The sequence below is a fragment of the Bombina bombina genome, chromosome 11 (genome assembly GCF_027579735.1).
Source record: "Bombina bombina isolate aBomBom1 chromosome 11, aBomBom1.pri, whole genome shotgun sequence".
In the NCBI taxonomy this organism is placed as follows: Eukaryota; Metazoa; Chordata; class Amphibia; order Anura; family Bombinatoridae; genus Bombina; species Bombina bombina.
In genome coordinates, this window is record NC_069509.1 from 64,029,056 (window position 1) to 64,054,243 (window position 25,188).

General features: G+C 37.7%; 1 protein-coding gene and 1 long non-coding RNA gene across 2 annotated transcripts in view; both read left to right on the plus strand.

The window, feature by feature from the left end:
* CHTF18 (chromosome transmission fidelity factor 18) overlaps nt 1–25,188 on the plus strand; it is a 273,900-nt gene that overhangs the window by 49,132 nt on the left and 199,580 nt on the right. Inside the window, exons 10-11 of the mRNA XM_053694989.1 lie at nt 9,010–9,133; nt 10,541–10,683. Of these exons, the coding sequence (XP_053550964.1) occupies nt 9,010–9,133; nt 10,541–10,683 (267 nt within the window). The remainder of the gene's footprint in view (nt 1–9,009; nt 9,134–10,540; nt 10,684–25,188) is intronic.
* LOC128642280 (uncharacterized) lies at nt 23,082–23,582 on the plus strand. Its single transcript, XR_008399640.1, has 3 exons — nt 23,082–23,128; nt 23,281–23,334; nt 23,421–23,582. It is a non-coding gene; the product is annotated as an uncharacterized LOC128642280 (long non-coding RNA).

Consider the following 25,188-nt stretch of genomic DNA (forward strand, 5'->3'; position numbering starts at 1 on the left):
TGTATAAAGAGGGTGGGACCGATCTATACGTCACACTATGTAGAACAAGGAAGTTGGGTCTGGGAGGAGTTGGGAAATAAACAGTACAATTTTTTGTTCTTATATTTTGCTAAAAACGTACATCAGATGGGGAAAAAAAAACAGTGATTTTACTAAAGTACATTAGATCAACACTTAGCAGGCTTGTTGAAAGACAAAATTTACATTCACTTTAAGTACTACTAAAGTCAAAATTAAAGGGACACGAAACCCAATTTTTTTTCTTTCATGATTTAGAAAGAACATGCAATTTTAAACAACTGTCCAATTTACTTCTATTATCTGATTTGCTTCATTCTCTTGATATCCTTTGTTGAAAAGTATGTATAAATAGGACCAGTAGCTGCTGATTGGTGGCTTGTGTGATTGACTCACCCTTGTGTATTGCTATTTTTTTCAACAAAGGATACCTAAAGAATGAAGCAAATTAATTAATAGAAGTAAATTGGAATTTTGTTTAAAATTGTATTCTCTATCTGAAACATGAGAATTTTTTTTCATGATTCAGATAAAGTATGCATTTTAAATAAATAAATATATATATATATATATTACAGTATGTGTATGTGTATATATATATATTAAAGTGTGTGTATATATATATATATATATATATATAATGTATGTATGTATTTTGTGATTGGCTGACGGCTGTCACATGATACGGGGGAGGGATAACTGTGTTCATTTTGAAATTTGCCAGAAAATATTATATATCTAATTTCAAATTCACAAGACAAGTAACACATACCTTGAAATAAATGTATTCTTCCACAGAAAGTAATTCTTCACAGATAGGGTGGTTGATTCATGTAATAAACCACCCTATCTGTGAAGAATCACTTTCTGTGGAAGCATAAGGACAGATTTGTTGAGCCTATGGTTCTTATCTGCCATTCAAAATCCGTTTCCATTCCCTTTCTAATGAAGAGATTCATGTTGGTGATCACCTTAAAAATACCAATCAGTACACATAGCCACTAGGTAGTTCTGGCTAATACTTTTTGTCTTCCCTGTATAGCCTTGGGGGGGTTATCCGAGTTTATCTCGGTGAGAAACAATGGTCACCTGCACAATTGGACATCAGGGAGATTTTCGGCAGAGAGGGTAGCGGGCTGCAGAGGGTTATGAGATCCTTTATGTGAAAGTGGAGGAATCTTAGGGAATAAAGGGTCATTAGGCTCTCTAGTTTGCAGAAAATGGTGATTTACCTGCCCCACTAAAGTGATGGTAAATGACAGCTATATAAAATATGATTATCATGTTACAAATTCTTTGCCAATGTAAACCACATTTTTTTTTTTTTTTTTTTTTTTAAAGTATTTTTGTAAAAAGTGCTCTTTTATATTGTGGCCGTCAATCTTTTTCTTCTTCCCTTCGATTTTCTTCTCTGCACTTCAGTGACGTGTGTAGCCCTTTGTACACGTCTGATATTACTTGTAAGCGTCTTGGCTTTTTAGCGTTATGGCGCATGCATGTATGCCATTATATAGTACTACACATTGTAAACAGCGAGCCGTACGGCTAAGATTTTTATTGGGTAATGGACAAATTTTGTGAAAAATAAAGAGAGTAGCAAGGAGGGCAGGCGGAGGAATGAGTCATGCAAGGAAATAAAGTAGATGATTTAATACTTACAGGTACCTCTCAGATAACAAAAAACGCTATTTGATGATTATTATTTGGGTGCACTTTATTAGGACAATCTCTTACTTTATAGTTTGCCATCACTTTAAAGTGTTGGAAAATCTGAGTGTTTAAAAAACACTAAGATTTACCATTGCTAAAAATAAAGTGGACTTTCAGTGATGAGTTAGGTAAAAAAAAAAAAAAAGTGCTAAAGCTTCCTGTGCTGCAGCATTTTTGGCCGGCAACAGCACAGCTCTCTTTACCAATGAGGTGACGTTTCCACCTCTAAACTAAAAGCCTTGCTAGCATACAGAACACTGTCAGATGACAAGCATGGCTATTGATTTAGAGGTGGAAACCTCATTGAAAGCAGAGCGCTGTGCCGTGGGCGGCCAAAGGTGCTGACATTTGCGAGGAGCCACTGCACAGAATGGGTGAGTTTAGCACCCTTTTTTTTACTAAGTGATCAATGAAAGTCCTGTTTATTTTTAGTGATGGTAAATCCTAGTTTTCTTTTTAATGACACGATGAGTCCACGGATCATCTTAATTACTATTGGGAAATACCACTCCTGCCCTGCAGGAGGCGGCAAAGAGCACCACAGCAAAGCTGTTAAATATCTCCTCCCTTCCCTCCCAACCCAGTCATTCTCTTTGCCTACGTTAAGTGCAAGGAAGGTGGTAAATTAGTTAAATATAGACAAGTGATGAACTTTACACCTCACTCCAGATATAACCTCCTTTGCTAGTGTAGTCTTCTCACAATTGACTACACAGTATTTTAAAAGGTGGGGGGGCGGAGCCAACTTCTAAAACAACAAGACGTGCATTCTCAGAGCTCCTAGTCTTTGCTCACTAAATTATTAATTTAGGGCATATTAAGATTTTTTTTTTTCTATTTTTGACTCTGAATAGGTTCTGGACTATGTACTCAGTGGATTGGGACAGAGAGTCAAAATAATCGGCATTATATCTCCCTAAGGGTCTTCTATCTTTTCTAGGCCACGACACGGACTTAACCGCCATACTTGTAGATATCCACACTCCATCTCGATTAACGGAGACACAGCTTCAACTTTAACTATCTATTAACTCATCTAATGGAGAAGCTTATACTATCTGCGCTACAAGACTTGATGAGCTCCCTGGATTCTAATTTGCAAGACCTTGTTGCAGATCTGAGAAACTCTATAGCTCCTCCGCGGTCTATAATACCGACAAGGGAAGTCACGGAGGCTGCAGGTCGGCTTACGTCAGACCCACCACAATGGACAGAAGAATTTCCCCGAGGTCTGGAGAGCCTAAACATGGCTGAAGCAAGCGACTCCAGTCTAGGGATGGTGAAACAGATAGACTTGGTTGAGTGGAACAGTAATTCACAGCCCCTCTTTTGCACAGGGCTGGTGCAGCATAGCGCAGCTCCGTCAGAAAGATCATTGATGCAGCTGTGCAATTCAACTGGAGACTACGATCTGAACATGAGAGCCAGCACCCCCTTCAATATTCTACAGACATGCTTGTCTGGGATCCTTCCGGCAGCTATTAAGGTTCTATCAAGCGAGATTTCAGAGTCTGGGACAGAGCGGAGAACAATGCACACAGGACATAACACTTTGCAGAAGGAAATGAGCAGAAAGATTACCAACGAAGGAATTGCAGCACGAATACCTACCGGCTATATCAAGAGATGGTACGATGTGCAACAGAACCAGACCACAGCCAACATCTTGCGTATAGGCTTTCATCAGACAAGCAGTTTATGTTCCCAACACTCGCTGACAGACAATTTCATAAAGATGACGGAGTTGTGTTTTTTCCACCAGTACACCTCAGGGAGGTCTTCATGTGATCCTGGGAAGCTTCCTTAATACCACTTGACCCATAGGCAACGCCGGATTCCTGTCACAGGAGGCTCACTGCGAACTGAAGGCCATAGGCTGCTATTAAGCGTTTTGCGTAACTCATATTCTGTTTTCCACTTGAACTTTTACTGTCACATGTTTATTAATGTTTGGCCACACTATTTAATTTCTCGTTGAACATTTAGCTCACACTCTAATGTTAAGCATTACATATCGTTTTAAAGCTGCCAAAGTTTAGGTTGGTTTGACATGTTTTATTTAAGTATTTAAACATTGGAGACTGTTAGTCACTATTACCTCGACCAATACGGAACCCCAATAATGAAGCACACCCTATGGTTGCGGTTCTTTTGATTTAATCTAGGCCATTACTATATATACAAGAGCTTATATCTTTATACCTTATTGTAATACACTATCTTCATTAGTTTATCTGTTAAAGGAACACTCAATCAAAATTAAACTTCAATTATTCAGATAGAGCATGCCATTTTAAACAACTCTCCAATTTACTTCCATTAAAAAAATGTGCACAGTATTTTTATATTTAAACTTTTTGAGTCGCCAGATCCTACTGAGCATGTGCAAGAATAAGTGTGTATGCATTTGTGAATGGCTGATGGCTGTCACATGGTACGTGTATGCATTTGTGTTTGGCTGATGGCTGTCACATGGTACAGGGGGAGTGGAAAAAGACATAACTTTTAAAATTGTCAGAAAAAAATCTAATACTCATTTGAAGTTCAGACTAAGTGCTATTGCACTGGCTTGTTATCTTGCATTTGTTGATTATGCAAATCTACTGTGTTGACTGGACCTTTAAGGCTTACTTTACCACATTTACCAGATTATAGGGCTGCTACTGACGATTTGATTGCTACTTTTCCATAGGTTCGGTGCAGCTAAAATTGTCTCATAACTGCTCAATCCTGTTATATTTATTACTGTTATTATATATTTAATATTGATGGCCTTTACTCTCCATACTATTTAGCTTGGATCAGGTTGAAATTTTATGTTTTAGACATGTTAGTCTTTAGTTTAGCAGCAACTAGTCTCTCATGCTACTATTGTAACTTTAATACTTGTTTTTAGTACGTTAAATTGCTACGGACACTCTAGAGTGCAGGATATGTACCGTTTGTGTTCATTTACTCTGTCTTTAACATTACTTTATTTCCCACTAACAGGAAAAGACCAGTAGTATGACAACGGAACTACAACACCAACATGACGCAGAGTTAGTTATCCCCTAACCAAAAAATTTGTATATTTTTCTGTTCCCCATTGAGAATCATTTCCCAGACATCTCTATTTCCCCCTAAAGGACACACTTAGTGATGTCACCATATATATATATATAACCTGTATATTAGTCTCCTCTAATGTTTTCCTTTCCACTCAGCAGTCACAAAGCGGTTGTATTGTTCCTTTGTTCTCTACCTATTACCCTCTCTTACTTTAAATTGCTCTCAGTTGTCAGCAATTTACACGGGCATATATAGATATATAATTAGCATTTTCAAGTTCTTACTATGTGTTCATGTATTTCATTCGCAACGAGCCTATCATTACCTAGATACGCTGACTACTGTTGAACAATTTCCTTTGCCAAAGTATGGATGTTTTACTGGGGTCAATATTGTGTCACTATTACCATCTATGGGCCCTACGTACCTCTTTAATTACTCGTATATGTCTACTATTTTTATACTCAAAAGTTCAGTGGCCCAAAAGTATTTAATAGTCTGTCACCCTAACTGGCTCTGCCCCCCCTCCTCCCCCCCCCCCGCAACTTATTTTGAGCGGCTGTCGCCCCCTGCACTCCCCTTCCCCTGAACCTACACAGCCAACCCCCCCTTGCTTCAATAGTTCTTAAATAAACTTTCAGATGTATATTATCCTACTGTAAGGCGGGGATCATTTTTAGTCTTCATATTCTACAAATATACAAAAATGAAGTTTTAGCGTAGATGGTACAAATTACATGCAAACGCTTTAAATAAACGGGTCTAGTGTACCCTACCTACCTAGTCAACTTCCTTGCTCCTCCATATCTCTAGCCAATTATGACCTCATCTTTTTGTTATGGACTCTCATCATATACCATTTTTTAAACTAGTACATGTATATTAGGTTGGCATAACTTGTATCCGTTGACTTGGCAATATTTTTGTATTGGCATGGTATCTTTGTTATCTGTTATTGTTTTTGGTTTTACCCTCTCTGTTACATTTACTTATGACTTCAATAAAAATTATTATAAAAAAAAAAAAGGAAAAGGTAAGAAAGGGGTACTAAAAAGCAATCTGGATATTTGCAAAAAGATGAATCCTTACTAATGTGTATAAAATTTACTACGTGTGATAATCCTAAAATGTTTTAGCGTTTGGATGATGAACAATTCTTAATTGTTGTTAGAAAAAGATTCTTCTATCAAGAGTTTATTATTTTTAAAGTAGTACAGGATTGTGCTGCTTTTTCCTGGGGTGTAGCCGTAGTCCATATCAGTCTCTTCAGTAGAGCAGTGGTGGCTTTAGAGCGATGAGAACTTGAGGGACATAATTCTCACTGCACCTCCCATACTGATGCTGCCCTAATTCTGAAAAGCTGAGGGATCTTACTCAGTCTTTTCCTTTTGTCACAGGTCCATAGGAGGGAGAAGACCTCTTAAACCTGGGAGCTGCCTTACTGTCGGGCAGATGAGGAGGTAAGTGCTGATTGGTTATCTGGGGGACTTTATTAATATGGGAACTTTATTTTTGAAAATAACAGCACAGACACTGGGGCTGGACACAGAGGCTTATGATGGTTCTCATCTCTCTGCGTTCTACTAATATATAACGACCGGGAGATGGCTGAATTTGGCACGCCCACGATGGGCGGTTTTAGGGGAAAGCATTGCGCGCCCTTTTCTAACTTCCTCTTCCTGTCAGTACGGAAGAAGAAGCCTGTTAACTGTTTTTACTGCGCTCTGGTTGCAAAAAGTAGCGCTTGTTAGTTAGTATTTCAGCTGCGCATCTTAAATTGGATGCATGCCATCTAGTCTGCATAGTTCCGGTTTCTGTGAGAGAACAGCTCCTGTCTATGCAGTGAGGATCGCTTTCTTCAGACAGGTAGGCACCTCAGCAAAGTGCTGCTGAGGTGTAGAGGTGTTCTGCAGGGCTATTATCTTTTTCAGTATTACATACTCTGTGGCTTACATCAATCATCAGGGAGGAACAAGGAGTTCCTTACCGATGACAGAGGTAACCAAAATAACTCACTCTTGCTGTCTGTCGGCGATCCACATCACAGGAGTGGACAACTGGGAGGCGGACTTTCTGAACAGGCAGACCTTTCACCCGGGGGAGTGGGAACTCCATCTGGAAGTGTTTTCCTGCCTGATCCTCAAATGAGGTCAGCCGGAATTGGATCTCATGGCATCTCGGCAGAATGCCAAGCTTCCGAGGTACGGGTCGAGGTCCAGGGACACTCAGTGGTACTGATAGATGCCCTGGTGGCACCTTGGACCTTCAGTCTAGCATGCCTATTTCCTCCGTTTGCTCTTCTTCCTTGGGTCATTGCTCGAATCAAGCAGAAGAGTGCCTCAGTGATCCCCATTGCACCGACTTGGCCTCACAGGATTTGGTATGCGGATCTGGTGGACATGTCGTCTCTGCCACCTTGGAGACTTCCGTTGAGGAAGGACCTTCTACTTCAAGGGCCCTTCCTTCACCCAAATCTAGTTTCTCTGAAGCTGACTGCTTGGAGATTGAACGCTTAATTTTATTTAAGCGGGGGTTTTCAGAATCGGTCAAAGAGACCATGATTCAGGCTCGTAAACCTGTAACTAGAAAGATTTACCATAAGATATGGCGTAAATATCTTTATTGGTTTGAGTCCAAGGACTACTCCTGGAGAAGAGTTAGGATTCCTAGAATTTTGTTCTTTCTCCAAGAGGGTTTGGAGAAAGGATTATCGACAATTTCCACCAAGGGTCAGATTTCTGCCTTATCTATTTTGTTACACAAACGTCTGGCAGATGTTCCAGATGTACAATCTTTTTGTCAGGCCTTGGTTAGGATCAGGCCTGTGTTCAAACCAGTTACTCCTCCATGGAGCCTTAATTTGGTTTTTAAAGTTCTTCAAGGGGCTCCGTTTGAGCCTATGCATTCCTTAGATATTAAGTTATTATCTTGGAAAGTTTTATTTCTTGTTGCTATTTCTTCTGCTCGCAGTGTGTCAGAGCTCTTGGCTTTGCAGTACGAGTCTCCTTACCTTATTTTTTATTTAAGGTAGTTTTACGAACTAAATTAGGATTTCTTCCTAAAGTTGTTTCTGATCGGAAAAATTAATCAGGAGATTGTTGTTCCTTCCTTGTGTCCTAATCCTTCCTCTCAGAAGGAAAGGCTTCTACACAATTTGGATGTGGTTCGTGCCTTAAAATTTTACCTGCAGGCGACTAAGGATTTTCGTCAGTCTTCTGCTTTGTTTGTGGTTTTCTCAGGAAAACGTCAGGGGCAGAAGGCTACCGCTATTTCTCTTTCTTTTTGACTGAAAAGTATTATACGTTTTGCATATGAGACTGCTGGACAGCAGCCTCCAGAGAGAGTTACGGCTCATTCCATGAGGGCTGTTGCTTCCTCATGGGCATTAAAAATGAAGCTTCTGTGGAACAGATTTGCAAGGCTGCTACTTGGTCCTCTCTTCACACTTTTTCAAAATTTTACAAATTTGACACTTTTGCCTCGGCTGAGGCTGCTTTTCGGAGAAAGGTTCTTCAAGCAGTGGTGCCTTATGTTTAGGTTCCCTGTCTTGTCCCTCCCGTATCATCTGTGTACTCTAGCTTGGGTATTGATTCCCAATAGTAATTAAGATGATCCGTGGACTCATCGTGTCATTAAAAATAAAATAAAATTTATGCTTACCTGATAAATTTATTTTTTGACACGATGAGTCCACGGGCCCGCACTGTTTTATAGACATGTTTCTTATAAACTTCAGACACCTCTGCACCTTGTTACTTCCTTTCTCTCCTTTACTTCGGTCAAATGACTGGGTTGGGAGTGAAGGGAGGTGATATTTAACAGCTTTGCTGTGGTGCTCTTTGCCGCCTCCTGCAGGGCAGGAATGGTATTTCCCAATAGTTATTAAGATAATCCGTGGACTCTTCGTGTCAAAAAAGAAATACATTTATTAGGTAAGCATAAATTTTCTTTTTTTTTTTTTTTATAATTCTTGGATTTACAATCACTTTAAGCGCATGGTCTTTTTCAAAGCCCTCCATAAAATACAGAGGGGTGTGATTTCCCCTTTTGGAAAGAGGGAAGTCCAAAGAATTAAGATAGCATGTTAGGAAAAAAATATAATCTTTAGTATGATGTTCAAAACGTATGGGTAATGCTCTCCTTTTCAGTGTATGTTACCTTTTTGTTTAGTGTATGTTACTACTTTTTATAATTGTTATTTCATGCAACTTTTTTTCTTTCACATCTCAGTGATGACCGGAGCCCGGAAATTTTCAAGATACGTATAGAAGCTGCCACTCAGATGAAATCTGTTTTAGGAATGGATGAGAGACCAAATTGTCTTATCATAGATGAGATTGATGGCGCGCCGACAGTAAGTCTGATACAATCACCAGTCATCTGCAGATTTGCTATTTGTGTTTCTGATAAAAAAAAACCTCTTACATTGTTAATAGGAGAAATACGTAGCTTTATGATGCTGGAATATCTAAATATATTTCTAGTAATTCTTCTTTGTATATGACAAGTGTGAACTAAAATGCTGCGTTTTAAAGGGACAAGAAACCCCAAATTTTTCTTTCATGATTCAGATAGAACATACAATTTTAAACAACTTATCAAATTTGCTTAAAGGGACAGTCTATACTAGAATTTTTATTGTTTTAAAAGATAGATAATCCCTTTATTACCCATTCCCTGGTTTTGCATTAACAACACAGTTATATTAATATATGTTTTACCTCTGTGATTACCTTGTGTCTAAGCCTCTGCAAACTGCCCCTTATTTTAGTTCTTTTGACAGACTTGCATTTTAGCCAATCAGTGCTGACTCCTAGGTATCTCCACGTGCATGATCACAGTGTTATCTATATGACACACATGAACTAACCCCCTCTAGTAGTGAAAAACTGATTTCAGATAAGAGGCGACCTTCCAGGTCTAAGAAATTAGCATATAAACCTACCTAGGTTTAGCTTTCAACTGAGAATACCAAGAGAACAAAGCAAAAATGGTGATAAAAGTAAATTGGAAAGTTGTTTAAAATTACATGCCCTCTCTGAATCGTGAACGTTTATTTTTGACTTTACTGACTTTACTGTCCTTTTAATTCTCTTGTTATGGCTAGTGAGCATTACTAGCAAGTTTAAAGTTAAAGGTACTTGAAACCCAAAATGTTTTTTAGGATTCAGATAGAGCATGCAGATTTAAACCACGTTTTAGTTCTTTTATCAAATTGTCTGTTCTCTTTTTTTTATCTTTTGTTGAAAATCAAGTAGGTAAGCTCAGGAGCATGCACGTGTCTGTGCACTATATGGCAGCAGTTTTGCGAGAATGTTATCTACTTGCAAGAATACCATGGAAACTAAACAAATTTGATAATAGAAGTAGATTGGAAACTTTTTAAAAAATGTACGCTCTGTCCAAATCGCAAAAGAAAAATTTTGGGTTTCATATCCCTTTTAAATTCAAGTTCAGTGCATTTAGTACAGTCCTTGCAATGTGAATGTTTAACACTGTAACTGCTGTGTTAGTAGTTATTGGTTAATAGGGTCAACGCCTACAGATCCTGTTAGAGAGCGATATGATTCCACAAGCAGGAAAGTTCATTTGGTGAGAACGCACCAAGTTTAAAAAATAAATAAAATAAAAAAGTCCTGTAATGCAACCTAGTCTTCCTCTATTAACAGTAAGGGTCAGCAGACGATACTGTATCCATAGATTAAAATGTGCTAACAAGTAATAGGTGCACAAAGAATATTTTCCCCATTTTTTTTTCTAGATCTCAATTAACATGCTTCTGACATTGATTAACCGTAAAGATGCCAAAGAGACCGAGGCTGCTAGCGAGACAGGTCCCACGAAGAAGAAAAAGAAAGATGGGGGGCTACTGCTGAGACCAATTATCTGCATCTGCAATGACCAGTTAGTTTGCTAAATCTTACTCATTCAGAGATGTTTTTATAGCGATTGTCCGAGTGGAATACTTACGTGTTAGTTAGCCTTTTGCAATAAATTACCCCCTTTGGTTATCTAGCAGATATCTAGAGTCATGAAAGTCAAAATTAAACTTTCATTATTATTATTTTTTTACTTTACTTTTGTGGAATTTACTACATTCTTTTGGTATCCTGTTAAAGAGCATATCTAGGTATGCTAATGTGATTTGCAAATATCTTAAAGGGAGATTAAATTACCAATTTGATTTAAAGTGAAGGTTCATTTTGATGACTTAGTGCCCGGTTTTTAATAAACCTATTAAAAACAAAGGCACTTTAATTCATCAAAATTGACATTTCACTGTTTTCTTCAAAAACTTACCTTTTAATCAGCTCTTCCTCCGCCCATCACAAGCAGTCTTCTCGGGTCCAAAATGACGAAATCCGGCTTCCTCCAATCAGTGTTGCATCAGGCCAAGATTGCCCCGGAGGGGGGGGGGGGGAGCTGTGATTGGAGGAAGCCTGACGTCTGCAGAGGCTTCCGGCAGCCGGTGGAATCATTGGAGCTGCTGCAAGGCTTAAAAAGTTAGTTTTTGAAGTAAACAGTGAAATGTCAATTTTTATGAATTAAAGTGCCCTTGTTTTTAATAGGTTTATTAAAAACCGGGCACTAATTCATCAAAATGGACCTTCACTTTAAGTCTCTTGGTATCTTTTCTGATTAAAAAAATAATATCTAGATATGCTCAGGAGTGTACATGTGACTTAAAGGAACGGGTCAAAATGTAATCATCCATGATTCAGATATAACGTGCCAGTTCCAACAACTTTACAATTTACTTTTGTGATTAAATGTATTTCTTTTACAAGCTATGACGAGTCCATGGATTTCATCCTTACTTATGGGATATCGCCTCCTGGTCAGCAGGAGGAGGCAAAGAGCACCACAGCAGAGCTGTATATATAGCTCCTCCCTTCCCTTCCACCCCAGTCATTCTCTTTGCCTGTGTTAGTGATAGGAAGAGGTAAAGTGAGGTGTTAGTTTAGATTCTTCAATCAAGAGTTTGTTTTTAAATGGTGCCAGTGAGTACTATTTTTCTCAGGGGAGAGCATCAGATGTTTAAACAATGGGAACTGGGGAGATTCTACATTCTCGCTTCACTCCCTTTACTGGTGCTGCCCTGCTGATGGTCTTATCAGATGTTACATAAGGCCCTATTTGTTCCCACTGAACTACAGGAGGTGATGACAAGGGACCTCTTCTTCGTGTGGGACAGGTTTATGATGTGATCAGCATTGCGGTATGTACAGTCTTCTTATTCTGGGGAGACAGAGTAGCTCAGAACAGACTGGATGCTAATTGCTGCAACGCAAAGGGGGTTATCAACTTGCTAGAAGTCTTATAGCTGTTTCTCCTCTTATACTATCTATGTGTATAGCAGTGGGTGGTGTGCATATATGACCCGTTTTTATTACGGTACAGAAACGGTGACATTTCATCTGTGGGCTGACGCTGGGGACTGTTTGGGAGTTCTTACTCTGTTGGTTATATTTATTTGTTTGTGGCAAAAGTTTCTCCTACATTGGTGTGTCTGGTCCACGGCTTCATCCTTACTTGTGGGATATTCTCATTCCCTACAGGAAATGGCAAAGGGAGCACACAGCAAAGCTGTCCATATAGCCCCCCCCTCTGGCTCCGCCCCCCAGTCATTCTCTTTGCTGCTCTGTACAAGTAGCATCTCCACGGGGATGGTAAAGAGTATGTGGTGTTAGTTGTAGTTTTATTTCTTCTATAAAGACTTCAGAGAGGCTTATTACTGTTGTGAATAACCCCTAAGGGCTCCATTTATCATTGTTTGGAGAAATCCGACTTTCAGTTCTCCAAGAAGTTCTCCGCAGCTCGCCCTCTGTGAGGCGCACTTGTACGCCAATATTTATCAAAAAACTGGTCGTATTATACCGCTGTTTTCCAAAGTCGAGATGCGGCGTGTTAATGATAAAGCTCGACTATATTTACCATTCCATCATCGTAAAAAAGCGCATATTTTTGGTATTTTCCTTTTTTATTACTGGATTCTAATAGCCATTCTTTTTAATAATGTTATATAATTGGTTAAAACATTTATATTTGTAATATGAATTGAACAAATTTCTATATTATTATTCTTTTTGTGTTTTTTTTACAAACCACAACCTTTTACTACTATTCCACGTTATTTTTAACAGATGGCTTACATATTACAAAGTCATTTTTTTTGGTGTATCTACTTTACACACCGCATGCAGACGTTTTTCTACTATTCAACGTTATTTTTAACACATGTCTTACTTATTACAAAGTCATGTGTTTTGGTTTCTCTACATTACACACCCCATACAGACCTTTTAGGCCTCCATTTATCATGATAAATGGAGCCCTTACTATTATTCCACGTTATTTTAACACATGTCTTACATATTACAAAGTCCTTATTTTTTGGTTTATCTACTTTAGACACCCCATACAGACCTTTTACTATTATTCTACGTTATTTTAACACATGTCTTACAAAGTCTTGTTTTTTTGTTTTTTGTTTAGCTATTTTAGACACCCCATGCAGACCTTTAACTATTATTCCTTTTGATTTTCAACACGTCTTTTATCTTTACCAACTAATTTGTTTTTCTCTACCTACTTTACACAACCCCTCTAGACATTTCACTACTATTCTTTTCAAATTAACGTCTTACATTGACCTAATCTTACCCTTTCATTGATAAGATGTTTCAATATATTACACATTAACGACAATTGTTTATATTTGTTAAATATATGCATTTATTCTGTATATAAAATAAAATTAAAAAAAATGTTGCTAGCACATTCATACATTTTTTAATAACACATAAATGAAAAAGTTACATTTTTTCATATTTCAGCCTCATTTTCCTGACTGCTGAGTAACTGCTTATCAGTCCAGTTTCAGCTTTAAGCAGGACTTCAAGGAGCTCTTTTTTGCTTATTAAAATGTTTTCATCATCCGGAACTAAAAAATATATATATTTATATTAAACATATATTTTTATTCTTTTGAATAGCATTTATAGGTATGAGAGTAAAAAAAATATCTGTCAATGGAATTACCAACAGCAATAACATATATTTATTCATAAATGCTATAACACTTACCCCAGTTATAATATTGAGGTGACTGAGAGTCTTCATCGTGCACCTCTAAGTTTCTTATATTTTGTTGAGTTTCTTCAAAAAACAAAATTTTGATTACAATGTATTGATAATGTAACTTTAAAATATATCTATCTTACACTATATTTTTCTCTCTATCTATGTTATCTTTCAATTAATTTTATTTCTATATTTCTATCTGTCTTTTTTGATCTATATACATATATCTATCTGTCGATATATATATATATATATATATATATATATATATATTAATATATATATATATATATATATATCTATATATATATATATATTAATATATCTATATATATATATATATATATATATATATATAAAAACTATGTGTGTTTGTGTTTTTATATATATATATATATATATATATACAGATATATATATATAAACACATAATCACATAAACACATTAAACTATATTTGTGTATTAAAAAAAAATATATACACATATTAATAAAATTGATATATATATATATATATATATATATATGCATACATATCTATTGTTTTATATATATATATATATATATATATATATATATATATATATATAAATATAATGTTTGTAGAATATATATATCACCACTAAAAAATAAAAAAAATAAAAATCACCTGATGTTCCTGGATGAACCTCATCTTCTTCATGGCCCTCCTCGTCCTCTTGTTCCAAATGTTCTTCATCTTGCCAACTATGCATAGTATCCTCAATTTCTGACTCTGTAGGCTCTACATGTCCTAAAATTATTATTAAAAATAAATTTATATTTATATAAAATATATATGTTAAAGAAATGTCAAAGAAATGTTTTTTAAATTACCTGCAATGTTATCCATATCTTCTTCTCCTTGCTCATCCATTGGATTATTATTTGGAGTGCTATTATCTATAGCATTATAAAAAAAAGTTAAAAGATAAATTTAGTTTAATACCTGGCTTAGAATTTTTTTTTTTTTTTTCTCGAAATTACAGTTACGTTTTTTTATACCTGTGTCTTGAGTCCTATCTTTATCCATAAAAACTGTGGGCAATGGGTCTGATTCCCCTTCAGAACTGGAATTGGTATCAATGGGAGCTCTTCTTCTTTTGACTATTAAATAATATAAAATACAAAATTTTTGTTATCCATATCTTCTTCTCCTTGCTCATCCATTGGATTATTATTTGGAGTGCTATTATCTATAGCATTATAAAAAAAGTTAAAAGATAAATTTAGTTTAATACCTGGCTTAGAATTATTATTTTTTTCTCGAAATTACAGTTACATTTCTCCAACATAGGTGTGTCCGGTCCACTGCGTCATCCTTACTTGTGGGATATTCTCTTCCCCAACAGGAAATGGCAAAGAGCCCAGCAAAGCTGGTCACATGATCCCTCCTAGGCTCCGCCTTCCCCAGTCATTCTCTTTGCCGTTGTACAGGCAACATCTCCACTGAGATGGCTTAGAGTTTTTTAGTGTTTAACTGTAGTTTTTATTATTCAATCAAGAGTTTGTTATTTTGAAATAGTGCTGGTATGTACTATTTACTCTGAAACAGAAAAGAGATGAAGATTTCTGTTTGTAAGAGGAAAATGATTTTAGCAACCGTTACTAAAATCGATGGCTGTTCCACACAGGACTGTTGAGAGGAATTAACTTCAGTTGGGGGAACAGTGAGCAGACTTTTGCTGCTTGAGGTATGACACATTCTAACAAGACGATGTAATGCTGGAAGCTGTCATTTTCCCTATGGGATCCGGTAAGCCATTTTTATTACAGAAAGAAAAAAGGGCTTCACAAGGGCTTTCTAAGACTGTAGACATTTTCTGGGCTAAATCGATTTATATTTTATACTCCATAGCCTTGAGGAATTATTTTAATCTTGGGAATTATGTAAAATAACCGGCAGGCACTGTATTGGACACCTTATTCTCTAGGGGCTTTCCCTAATCATAGGCAGAGTCTCATTTTCGCGCCTGTATTGCGCACTTGTTTTTGAGAAGCATGACATGCAGATGCATGTGTGAGGAGCTCTGATACATAGAAAAGACTTTCTGAAGGCGTCATTTGGTATCGTATTCCCCTTTGGGCTTGGTTGGGTCTCAGCAAAGCAGATACCAGGGACTGTAAAGGGGTTAAATATAAAAACGGCTCCGGTTCCGTTATTTTAAGGGTTAAAGCTTCCAAATTTGGTGTGCAATACTTTTAAGGCTTTAAGACACTGTGGTGAAATTTTGGTGAATTTTGAACAATTCCTTCATACTTTTTCGCAATTGCAGTAATAAAGTGTGTTCAGTTTAAAATTTAAAGTGACAGTAACGGTTTATTTTAAAACGTTTTTTGTACTTTGTTATCAAGTTTTTGCCTGTTTAACATGTCTGAACTACCAGATAGACTGTGTTCTGAATGTGGGGAAGCCAAGGTTCCTTCTCATTTAAATAGATGTGATTTATGTGACACAAAATTTAGAGAAAATGATGCCCAAGATGATTCCTCAAGTGAGGGGAGTAAGCATGGTACTGCATCATCCCCTCCTTCGTCTACACCAGTCTTGCCCACACAGGAGGCCCCTAGTACATCTAGCGCGCCAATACTCCTTACTATGCAACAATTAACGGCTGTAATGGATAATTCTATCAAAAACATTTTAGCCAAAATGCCCACTTATCAGCGAAAGCGCGACTGCTCTGTTTTAGAAAATACTGAAGAGCATGAGGACGCTGATGATATTGGTTCTGAAGGGCCCCTACACCAGTCTGAGGGGGCCAGGGAGGTTTTGTCTGAGGGAGAAATTTCAGATTCAGGGAAAATTTCTCAACAAGCTGAACATGATGTGATTACATTTAAATTTAAACTGGAACATCTCCGCGCTCTGCTTAAGGAGGTGTTATCCACTCTGGATGATTGTGAGAATTTGGTCATTCCAGAGAAACTATGTAAAATGGACAAGTTCCTAGAGGTCCCGGGGCCCCCCGAAGCTTTTCCTATACCCAAGCGGGTGGTGGACATTGTAAATAAAGAATGGGAAAGGCCCGGTATACCTTTCGTCCCTCCCCCCATATTTAAAAAATTGTTTCCTATGGTCGACCCCAGAAAGGACTTATGGCAGACAGTCCCCAAGGTCGAGGGGGCGGTTTCTACTCTAAATAAACGCACCACTATACCCATAGAAGATAGTTGTGCTTTCAAAGATCCTATGGATAAAAAATTAGAAGGTTTGCTTAAAAAGATGTTTGTTCAGCAAGGTTACCTTCTACAACCAATTTCATGCATTGTTCCTGTCACTACAGCCGCGTGTTTCTGGGTCTGGTTCGATGAGCTAGAAAAGGCGATCAATAATAATTCTTCTTCTTATGAGGAGATTATGGACAGAATTCGTGCTCTCAAATTGGCTAATTCTTTCACCCTAGACGCCACTTTGCAATTGGCTAGGTTAGCGGCGAAAAATTCTGGTTTTGCTATTGTGGCGCGCAGAGCGCTTTGGTTAAAATCTTGGTCAGCGGATGCGTCTTCCAAGAACAAATTGCTTAACATTCCTTTCAAGGGGAAAACGCTGTTTGGCCCTGACTTGAAAGAGATTATCTCTGATATCACTGGGGGCAAGGGCCACGCCCTTCCTCAGGATAGGTCTTTCAAGGCCAAAAATAAACCTAATTTTCGTCCCTTTCGCAGAAACGGACCAGCCCCAAGTGCTACGTCCTCTAAGCAAGAGGGTAATACTTCTCAAGCCAAGCCAGCCTGGAGACCAATGCAAGGCTGGAACAAAGGAAAGCAGGCCAAGAAACCTGCCACTGCTACCAAGACAGCATGAGATGTTGGCCCCCTATCCGGGACCGGATCTGGTGGGGGGCAGACTCTCTCTCTTCGCTCAGGCTTGGGCAAGAGATGTTCTGGATCCTTGGGCGCTAGAAATAGTCTCCCAAGGTTATCTTCTGGAATTCAAGGGGCTTCCCCCAAGGGGGAGGTTCCACAGGTCTCAATTGTCTTCAGACCACATAAAAAAACAGGCATTCTTACATAGTGTAGAAGACCTGTTAAAAATGGGAGTGATTCATCCTGTTCCATTAGGAGAACAAGGGATGGGGTTCTACTCCAATCTGTTCGTAGTTCCCAAAAAAGAGGAAACATTCAGACCAATCTTAGATCTCAAGATCCTAAACAAGTTTCTCAAGGTTCCATCGTTCAAAATGGAAACCATTCGAACAATTCTTCCTTCCATCCAGGAAGGTCAATTCATGACCACGGTGGATTTAAAGGATGCGTATCTACATATTCCTATCCACAAGGAACATCATCGGTTCCTAAGGTTCGCATTCCTGGACAAGCATTACCAGTTTGTGGCACTTCCGTTCGGATTAGCCACTGCTCCAAGGATTTTCACAAAGGTACTAGGGTCCCTTCTAGCGGTGCTAAGACCAAGGGGCATTGCAGTAGTACCTTACTTGGACGACATTCTGATTCAAGCGTCGTCCCTTCCTCAAGCAAAGGCTCACACGGACATTGTCCTGGCCTTTCTCAGATCTCACGGGTGGAAAGTGAACGCAGAAAAAAGTTCTCTGTCTCCGTCAACAAGGGTTCCCTTCTTGGGAACAATAATAGACTCCTTAGAAATGAGGATTTTTCTGACAGAGGCCAGAAAATCAAAACTTCTGAACTCTTGTCAAATGCTTCATTCTGTTCCTCTTCCTTCCATAGCGCAGTGCATGGAAGTAATAGGTTTGATGGTAGCGGCAATGGACATAGTTCCTTTTGCACGCATTCATCTAAGACCATTACAACTGTGCATGCTCAGTCAGTGGAATGGGGACTATACAGACTTGTCTCCGACGATACAAGTAAATCAGAGGACCAGAGATTCACTCCGTTGGTGGCTGTCCCTGGACAACCTGTCACAGGGGATGAGCTTCCGCAGACCAGAGTGGGTCATTGTCACGACCGACGCCAGTCTGGTGGGCTGGGGCGCGGTCTGGGGACCCCTGAAAGCTCAGGGTCTTTGGTCTCGGGAAGAATCTCTTCTACCGATAAATATTCTGGAACTGAGAGCGATACTCAATGCTCTCAAGGCTTGGCCTCAGCTAGCAAAGGCCAAGTTCATACGGTTTCAATCAGACAACATGACGACTGTTGCGTACATCAACCATCAGGGGGGAACAAGGAGTTCCCTGGCGATGGAAGAAGTGACTCACTCCTGCCACTTGTCTGCAATCCACATCCCAGGAGTGGAAAATTGGGAAGCGGATTTTCTGAGTCGTCAGACATTTCATCCGGGGGAGTGGGAACTCCATCCGGAAATCTTTGCCCAAATCACTCAATTGTGGGGCATTCCAGACATGGATCTGATGGCCTCTCGTCAGAACTTCAAGGTTCCTTGCTACGGGTCCAGATCCAGGGATCCCAAGGCGACTCTAGTAGATGCACTAGTAGCACCTTGGACCTTCAAACTAGCTTATGTATTCCCGCCGTTTCCTCTCATCCCCAGGCTGGTAGCCAGGATCAATCAGGAGAGAGCATCGGTGATCTTGATAGCTCCTGCGTGGCCACGCAGGACTTGGTATGCAGACCTGGTGAATATGTCATCGGCTCCACCATGGAAGCTACCTTTGAGACGAGACCTTCTTGTTCAAGGTCCGTTCGAACATCCGAATCTGGTCTCACTCCAACTGACTGCTTGGAGATTGAACGCTTGATCTTATCAAAGCGAGGGTTCTCAGATTCTGTCATTGATACTCTTGTTCAGGCCAGAAAGCCTGTAACTAGAAAAATTTACCACAAAATATGGAAAAAATATATCTGTTGGTGTGAATCTAAAGGATTCCCTTGGGACAAGGTAAAAATTCCTAAGATTCTATCCTTCCTTCAAGAAGGTTTGGAGAAAGGATTATCTGCTAGTTCCTTGAAGGGACAGATTTCTGCCTTGTCTGTGTTACTTCACAAAAAACTGGCAGCTGTGCCAGATGTTCAAGCCTTTGTTCAGGCTCTGGTTAGAATCAAGCCTGTTTACAAACCTTTGACTCCTCCTTGGAGTCTCAATTTAGTTCTTTCAGTTCTTCAGGGGGTTCCGTTTGAACCCTTACATTCCGTTGATATTAAGTTATTATCTTGGAAAGTTTTGTTTTTGGTTGCAATTTCTTCTGCTAGAAGAGTTTCAGAATTATCTGCTCTGCAGTGTTCTCCTCCTTATCTGGTGTTCCATGCAGATAAGGTGGTTTTACGTACTAAACCTGGTTTTCTTCCGAAAGTTGTTTCTAACAAGAACATTAACCAGGAGATAGTCGTGCCTTCTTTGTGTCCGAATCCAGTTTCAAAGAAGGAACGTTTGTTGCACAATTTGGATGTTGTTCGTGCTCTAAAATTCTATTTAGATGCTACAAAGGATTTTAGACAAACATCTTCCTTGTTTGTTGTTTATTCTGGTAAAAGGAGAGGTCAAAAAGCAACTTCTACCTCTCTCTCTTTTTGGATTAAAAGCATCATCAGATTGGCTTACGAGACTGCCGGACGGCAGCCTCCTGAAAGAATCACAGCTCATTCCACTAGGGCTGTGGCTTCCACATGGGCCTTCAAGAACGAGGCTTCTGTTGATCAGATATGTAGGGCAGCGACTTGGTCTTCACTGCACACTTTTACTAAATTTTACAAGTTTGATACTTTTGCTTCTTCTGAGGCTATTTTTGGGAGAAAGGTTTTGCAAGCCGTGGTGCCTTCCATCTAGGTGACCTGATTTGCTCCCTCCCTTCATCCGTGTCCTAAAGCTTTGGTATTGGTTCCCACAAGTAAGGATGACGCCGTGGACCGGACACACCTATGTTGGAGAAAACAGAATTTATGTTTACCTGATAAATTACTTTCTCCAACGGTGTGTCCGGTCCACGGCCCGCCCTGGTTTTTTAATCAGGTCTGATAATTTATTTTCTTTAACTACAGTCACCACGGTATCATATGGTTTCTCCTATGCAAATATTCCTCCTTTACGTCGGTCGAATGACTGGGGAAGGCGGAGCCTAGGAGGGATCATGTGACCAGCTTTGCTGGGCTCTTTGCCATTTCCTGTTGGGGAAGAGAATATCCCACAAGTAAGGATGACGCCGTGGACCGGACACACCGTTGGAGAAAGTAATTTATCAGGTAAACATAAATTCTGTTTTTTTTATACCTGTGTCTTGAGTCCTATCTTTATCCATAAAAACTGTGGGCAATGGGTCTGATTCCCCTTCAGAACTGGAATTGGTATCAATGGGAGCTCTTCTTCTTTTGACTATTAAATAATATAAAATACAAAATTTTTGATAATATATTCTTAAAAATCCAAACACACAAAAACTTTGTCTGAAAATCCTATAAAAACTTGATTCATTCACACTTTATCTGCAGTCAATGGTAATCTTTTAATCCTATTATTGTTTAACTTGTTTATCTTATTGAAACTATTCCAATTAAAAACTATACATTTTTAAAACTTAAGATTATATAATTAAACTATATTTATATCTATATTGCTTACATTTTTTTAAGATAACTCTTTATCAAAGTGCGCATTTTAGATTGCCTCCGGTACAAGTCGTTATATCTTTTCAGACATTGTTTCCTCGTTCGTTTTTGCCCAGAGACTCTCCTTACTCTTCGCACCATTTCACAGAGAATTCGGTTTCTTGTGTCCTGGTCCAAAGTGAAAATCCCTTTCCTTTTTTTTGGAAAATATTTATCCATAGTATAAGAAATAATCAATAATTCTCCAATAGAGAACTTCTTGGATCGTGGCATTTTCTAAATATTATTCAATCTCTACTCACTGACGGGACTTATTTTGTTTTTTTAAATGCGCAATTTTGTAAGCTAATACCTATTTTTACAAATAGCACTCAATTGGATACATATTTTGGCAAATATTATCAAAATTCGTATTTTAGTATACAACATGATGTTTTTTTTTATCCATTATGATAACAATGAAACATTGTATAGAACTGCGCCACAACAGCACTATTTTTTTGGCAACATTAACAAATGTTACATGTATCCGTTGATAAGGTGAAATAAAAGTAAAGATACATATAACAATGTAATGATATTTAAATTTAATATTGTTATTCATAACCAAATTATCTTTATTTACATGTAAAATTGTTATTAAAAACAAAAATGGAAATCCAGGTATTCCATATGAAAAATAAACTGCGACATAGTGATCTTTCCAGAACATCATACAGTATACGCCCCTTTTCATCAACTACATTTAGATACTTTTTTGGAAACCGTTATAAAAGAAAACTTTATTTAGTTTGTATCAAAACTTTAGTTATTTTGTGCGCTCTTTTGTATCTCATTTTTACAATGGCATCTGCCCAAGCTGGAAAGACCAAAAGCGGGAGAAGTATCATGTTCACTCATCGGCAAAATTGTATTTTGGTCGAATCTGTTATCGAACACTACGATGAAATCATTGGGTACCAAGCCAGAACTGTAAACCCACAGAGAAAGAGAACCATTTGGACACAAATCAGTAGATCTGTTTCAGCTGAAGGAAGTTTTCCTAAGGATGTGCGGGCTTGTCGGAAGAGAGTAACTGATATTAGAAAAAACATAAAGAAAAAGGTTTGCAGGGAAAAGCAATCTGCCAAAGGAACCGGTGGAGGCCCTGGATATAGGGCCGAATTAACGGACTTTGAACAGATGCTTTATGCAAGGATGGGTGATGCCGTTGTGGTTGGCCTGGATGTCCCAGCAGACACTATGGATTTTAGAGGTAAGTTAAATGTAAACGACACCCAAATTTTGTTGTTCATGATTTAAAAAAAGAGAATGAAAAATTATATATCTTTATGATTGAAATCTATTATGTAATTATTTCGATTCAATAGATATTCCTTTATGGAAAGTATATGTAGATATGCTCACTATCTCTTTAATTTTGTAGATTTCTGCTATTGGATCTTAAAATTGTGATTAGTTTACATTTTTATTTGGAAAATAAGGATTATGGAGAAAATGGAGGCATGAACTATAATAAAAGTAATCTAGTCAGTGTTATAACTATCTATTGTCTATCTAAATCTATCTAAATATTTGAAATTGTGTTTTTATCTATAATTATTGAAATTTAATACAAGTATATTTATATTATTTAGAGCAAGAAGATGAGGGACGTCAGGAAGAGGAGATTGATGCACAAGAGGATCAACCTTTGGAAAATTAATTCGCCTCACAAGACCAAGAACCCTCCACATCCACAGTACAAAGAGAAGAAGGGGAGAGTAAGTGATTTGTAAAAAACAACCAATAGTTGTTATATATTTTAATAACAATTAACAACCAGATGAGCACTGATAACTTGTTGGGTAATGTATATTTTGATTGTATAAATCGATGCTGTTGATATTCTAATATTATTTTTATGTTGTTGTAGGTGTTCGTGCATTACTACAATCCATGCAGGACACTTCTATATTATTATTCGAGGGTAGGTTATCTTATAATTGTCATGTTAATTTTTTGTTTTTTTATGAATGTAACCTATTAATAATACATATTTTCCATGTCATACAGAAGATCAGGTTGAAATCAATTTGGAACCTCTGGTTGAGGATTCTGTATGTCCAGAAGATGAGGATGAGACTCAGATTGAGGGACACACATCAGAGGGACCAACACCACCAAATCTAGAAACTCCTCAGAATATCATGGTCAATGACTCTGAGGAAGATGAAAGACCAGAACAATTGATAAACCCAGAAGATGTCACAGGCAGGGGAAATGATATACAAAACCTCACAGACATGGCATTGGGGTTCAGGAATGAGCAAAGTGCATTTTTTAAAGAACTGATCAGATTACAAGAAGAAAGAAATGCAATTTTAAAAGCTGATTCAGAATTTAAGAGGGATTATTCCAAAAAGAAATTTTCTTGTTTTTGCACTTTAATGTTCAAATTGTTTTCATGTTGAAAAGTTAAACACTAGAATTTGGTTACAGTTTGTTATTTTTGAAAAAATGTTACATGCTTCCAAAGTGTTCAAGTATTTGTTATTACAATAAAAATGTTATTTAAAATACAAAAAACAATTAAGGCTGTTTGTTTGTTCAAAAAATTTTTATTAAAAGAATAAAAACTAAATTGTTTTATTAACAAATAAACACAACTTTTTTTTTCATCTGTCTGATTATATAACAGTAGTGAGGATTATTATTGTCCAATTTTCAAACAACTGTGTTATCCGTGGTTTCTGTAATACAATGTTAAAAGATAATTAGAAATTCAGAAATATAATACTAATTCTTTGCCCCCCCCCCCCAAAAAAAATAAATAAATAACTTACATGAAAAATATCTCTCAATAATTTCCATACGGTTTTGAACACCGGCCCTAGTAGTGTGCCTGTTTAATATGTGTTTGGGGACATAGATGTCATCTGGTTGATCCTCAAGACACAAATCATCTTGGTTACCTTGAGATATTGCAATATCATGCAGCATACTAAAATAATGTCATTGCACTTCTCTGGTGAGTATTGCAAGTCTCCCCCTGACCTGTCCAACTCACGAAATCTCATCTTCAACACACCGAAGGTTCTCTCGATAGCACTTCTTGTACTACGGTGTGACTCGTTGAATTTGATCTCTGCACGTGTATGGGGCGATGGTACTGGTGTCAGAAGCCAAGGCCTACACGGATAACCACTGTCACCTACAAATAAAAAAATTAAAAGAATTATTACATTGGAATAACAATCTATATGCACTTTTAGCAATACAGAAATTAATGAAATAAATAATAACATAAATGAAAAGATCATAAAATTAATTTTCACAAAAAAAAGGTCTAAAGTGTATATACATCTAACTACAAATCTATGTCCTTCAAAGTTGAAAACCAAAATTAAACATAAAAACAATAACACCAAAAAATATAAAGTTAAACTCACCCAATAGCTAACCATGGGGCATGTCTCCACGTTCAAACGATGTAAATAATGCTGATTGTTTGAGGATATGGTAATCGTGGCAGGAACCTGGAAATCCTGAACGCACAGCCCAAATTTTTAGGTTGGCATCACAAACAGCCTGAACATTCAGTGAATGGTAGCTTTTTCTATTCCTGTATTGCTCCTCCCTTAAAGCTGGTGGTCTTAAAGCTATGTGGGTGCAATCAATTGCACCAAGAACATTAGGCATACCAGCTACTTGATAAAAAAGATGCCTTAAAAGGATATATAACCCCATTTTTTCTTTCATGATTTAGAAAGAGCATGCAATTGTACACAACTTTCCAATTTACTTCTATCATCTAATTTGCTTAATTTTCTTGATATTCTTT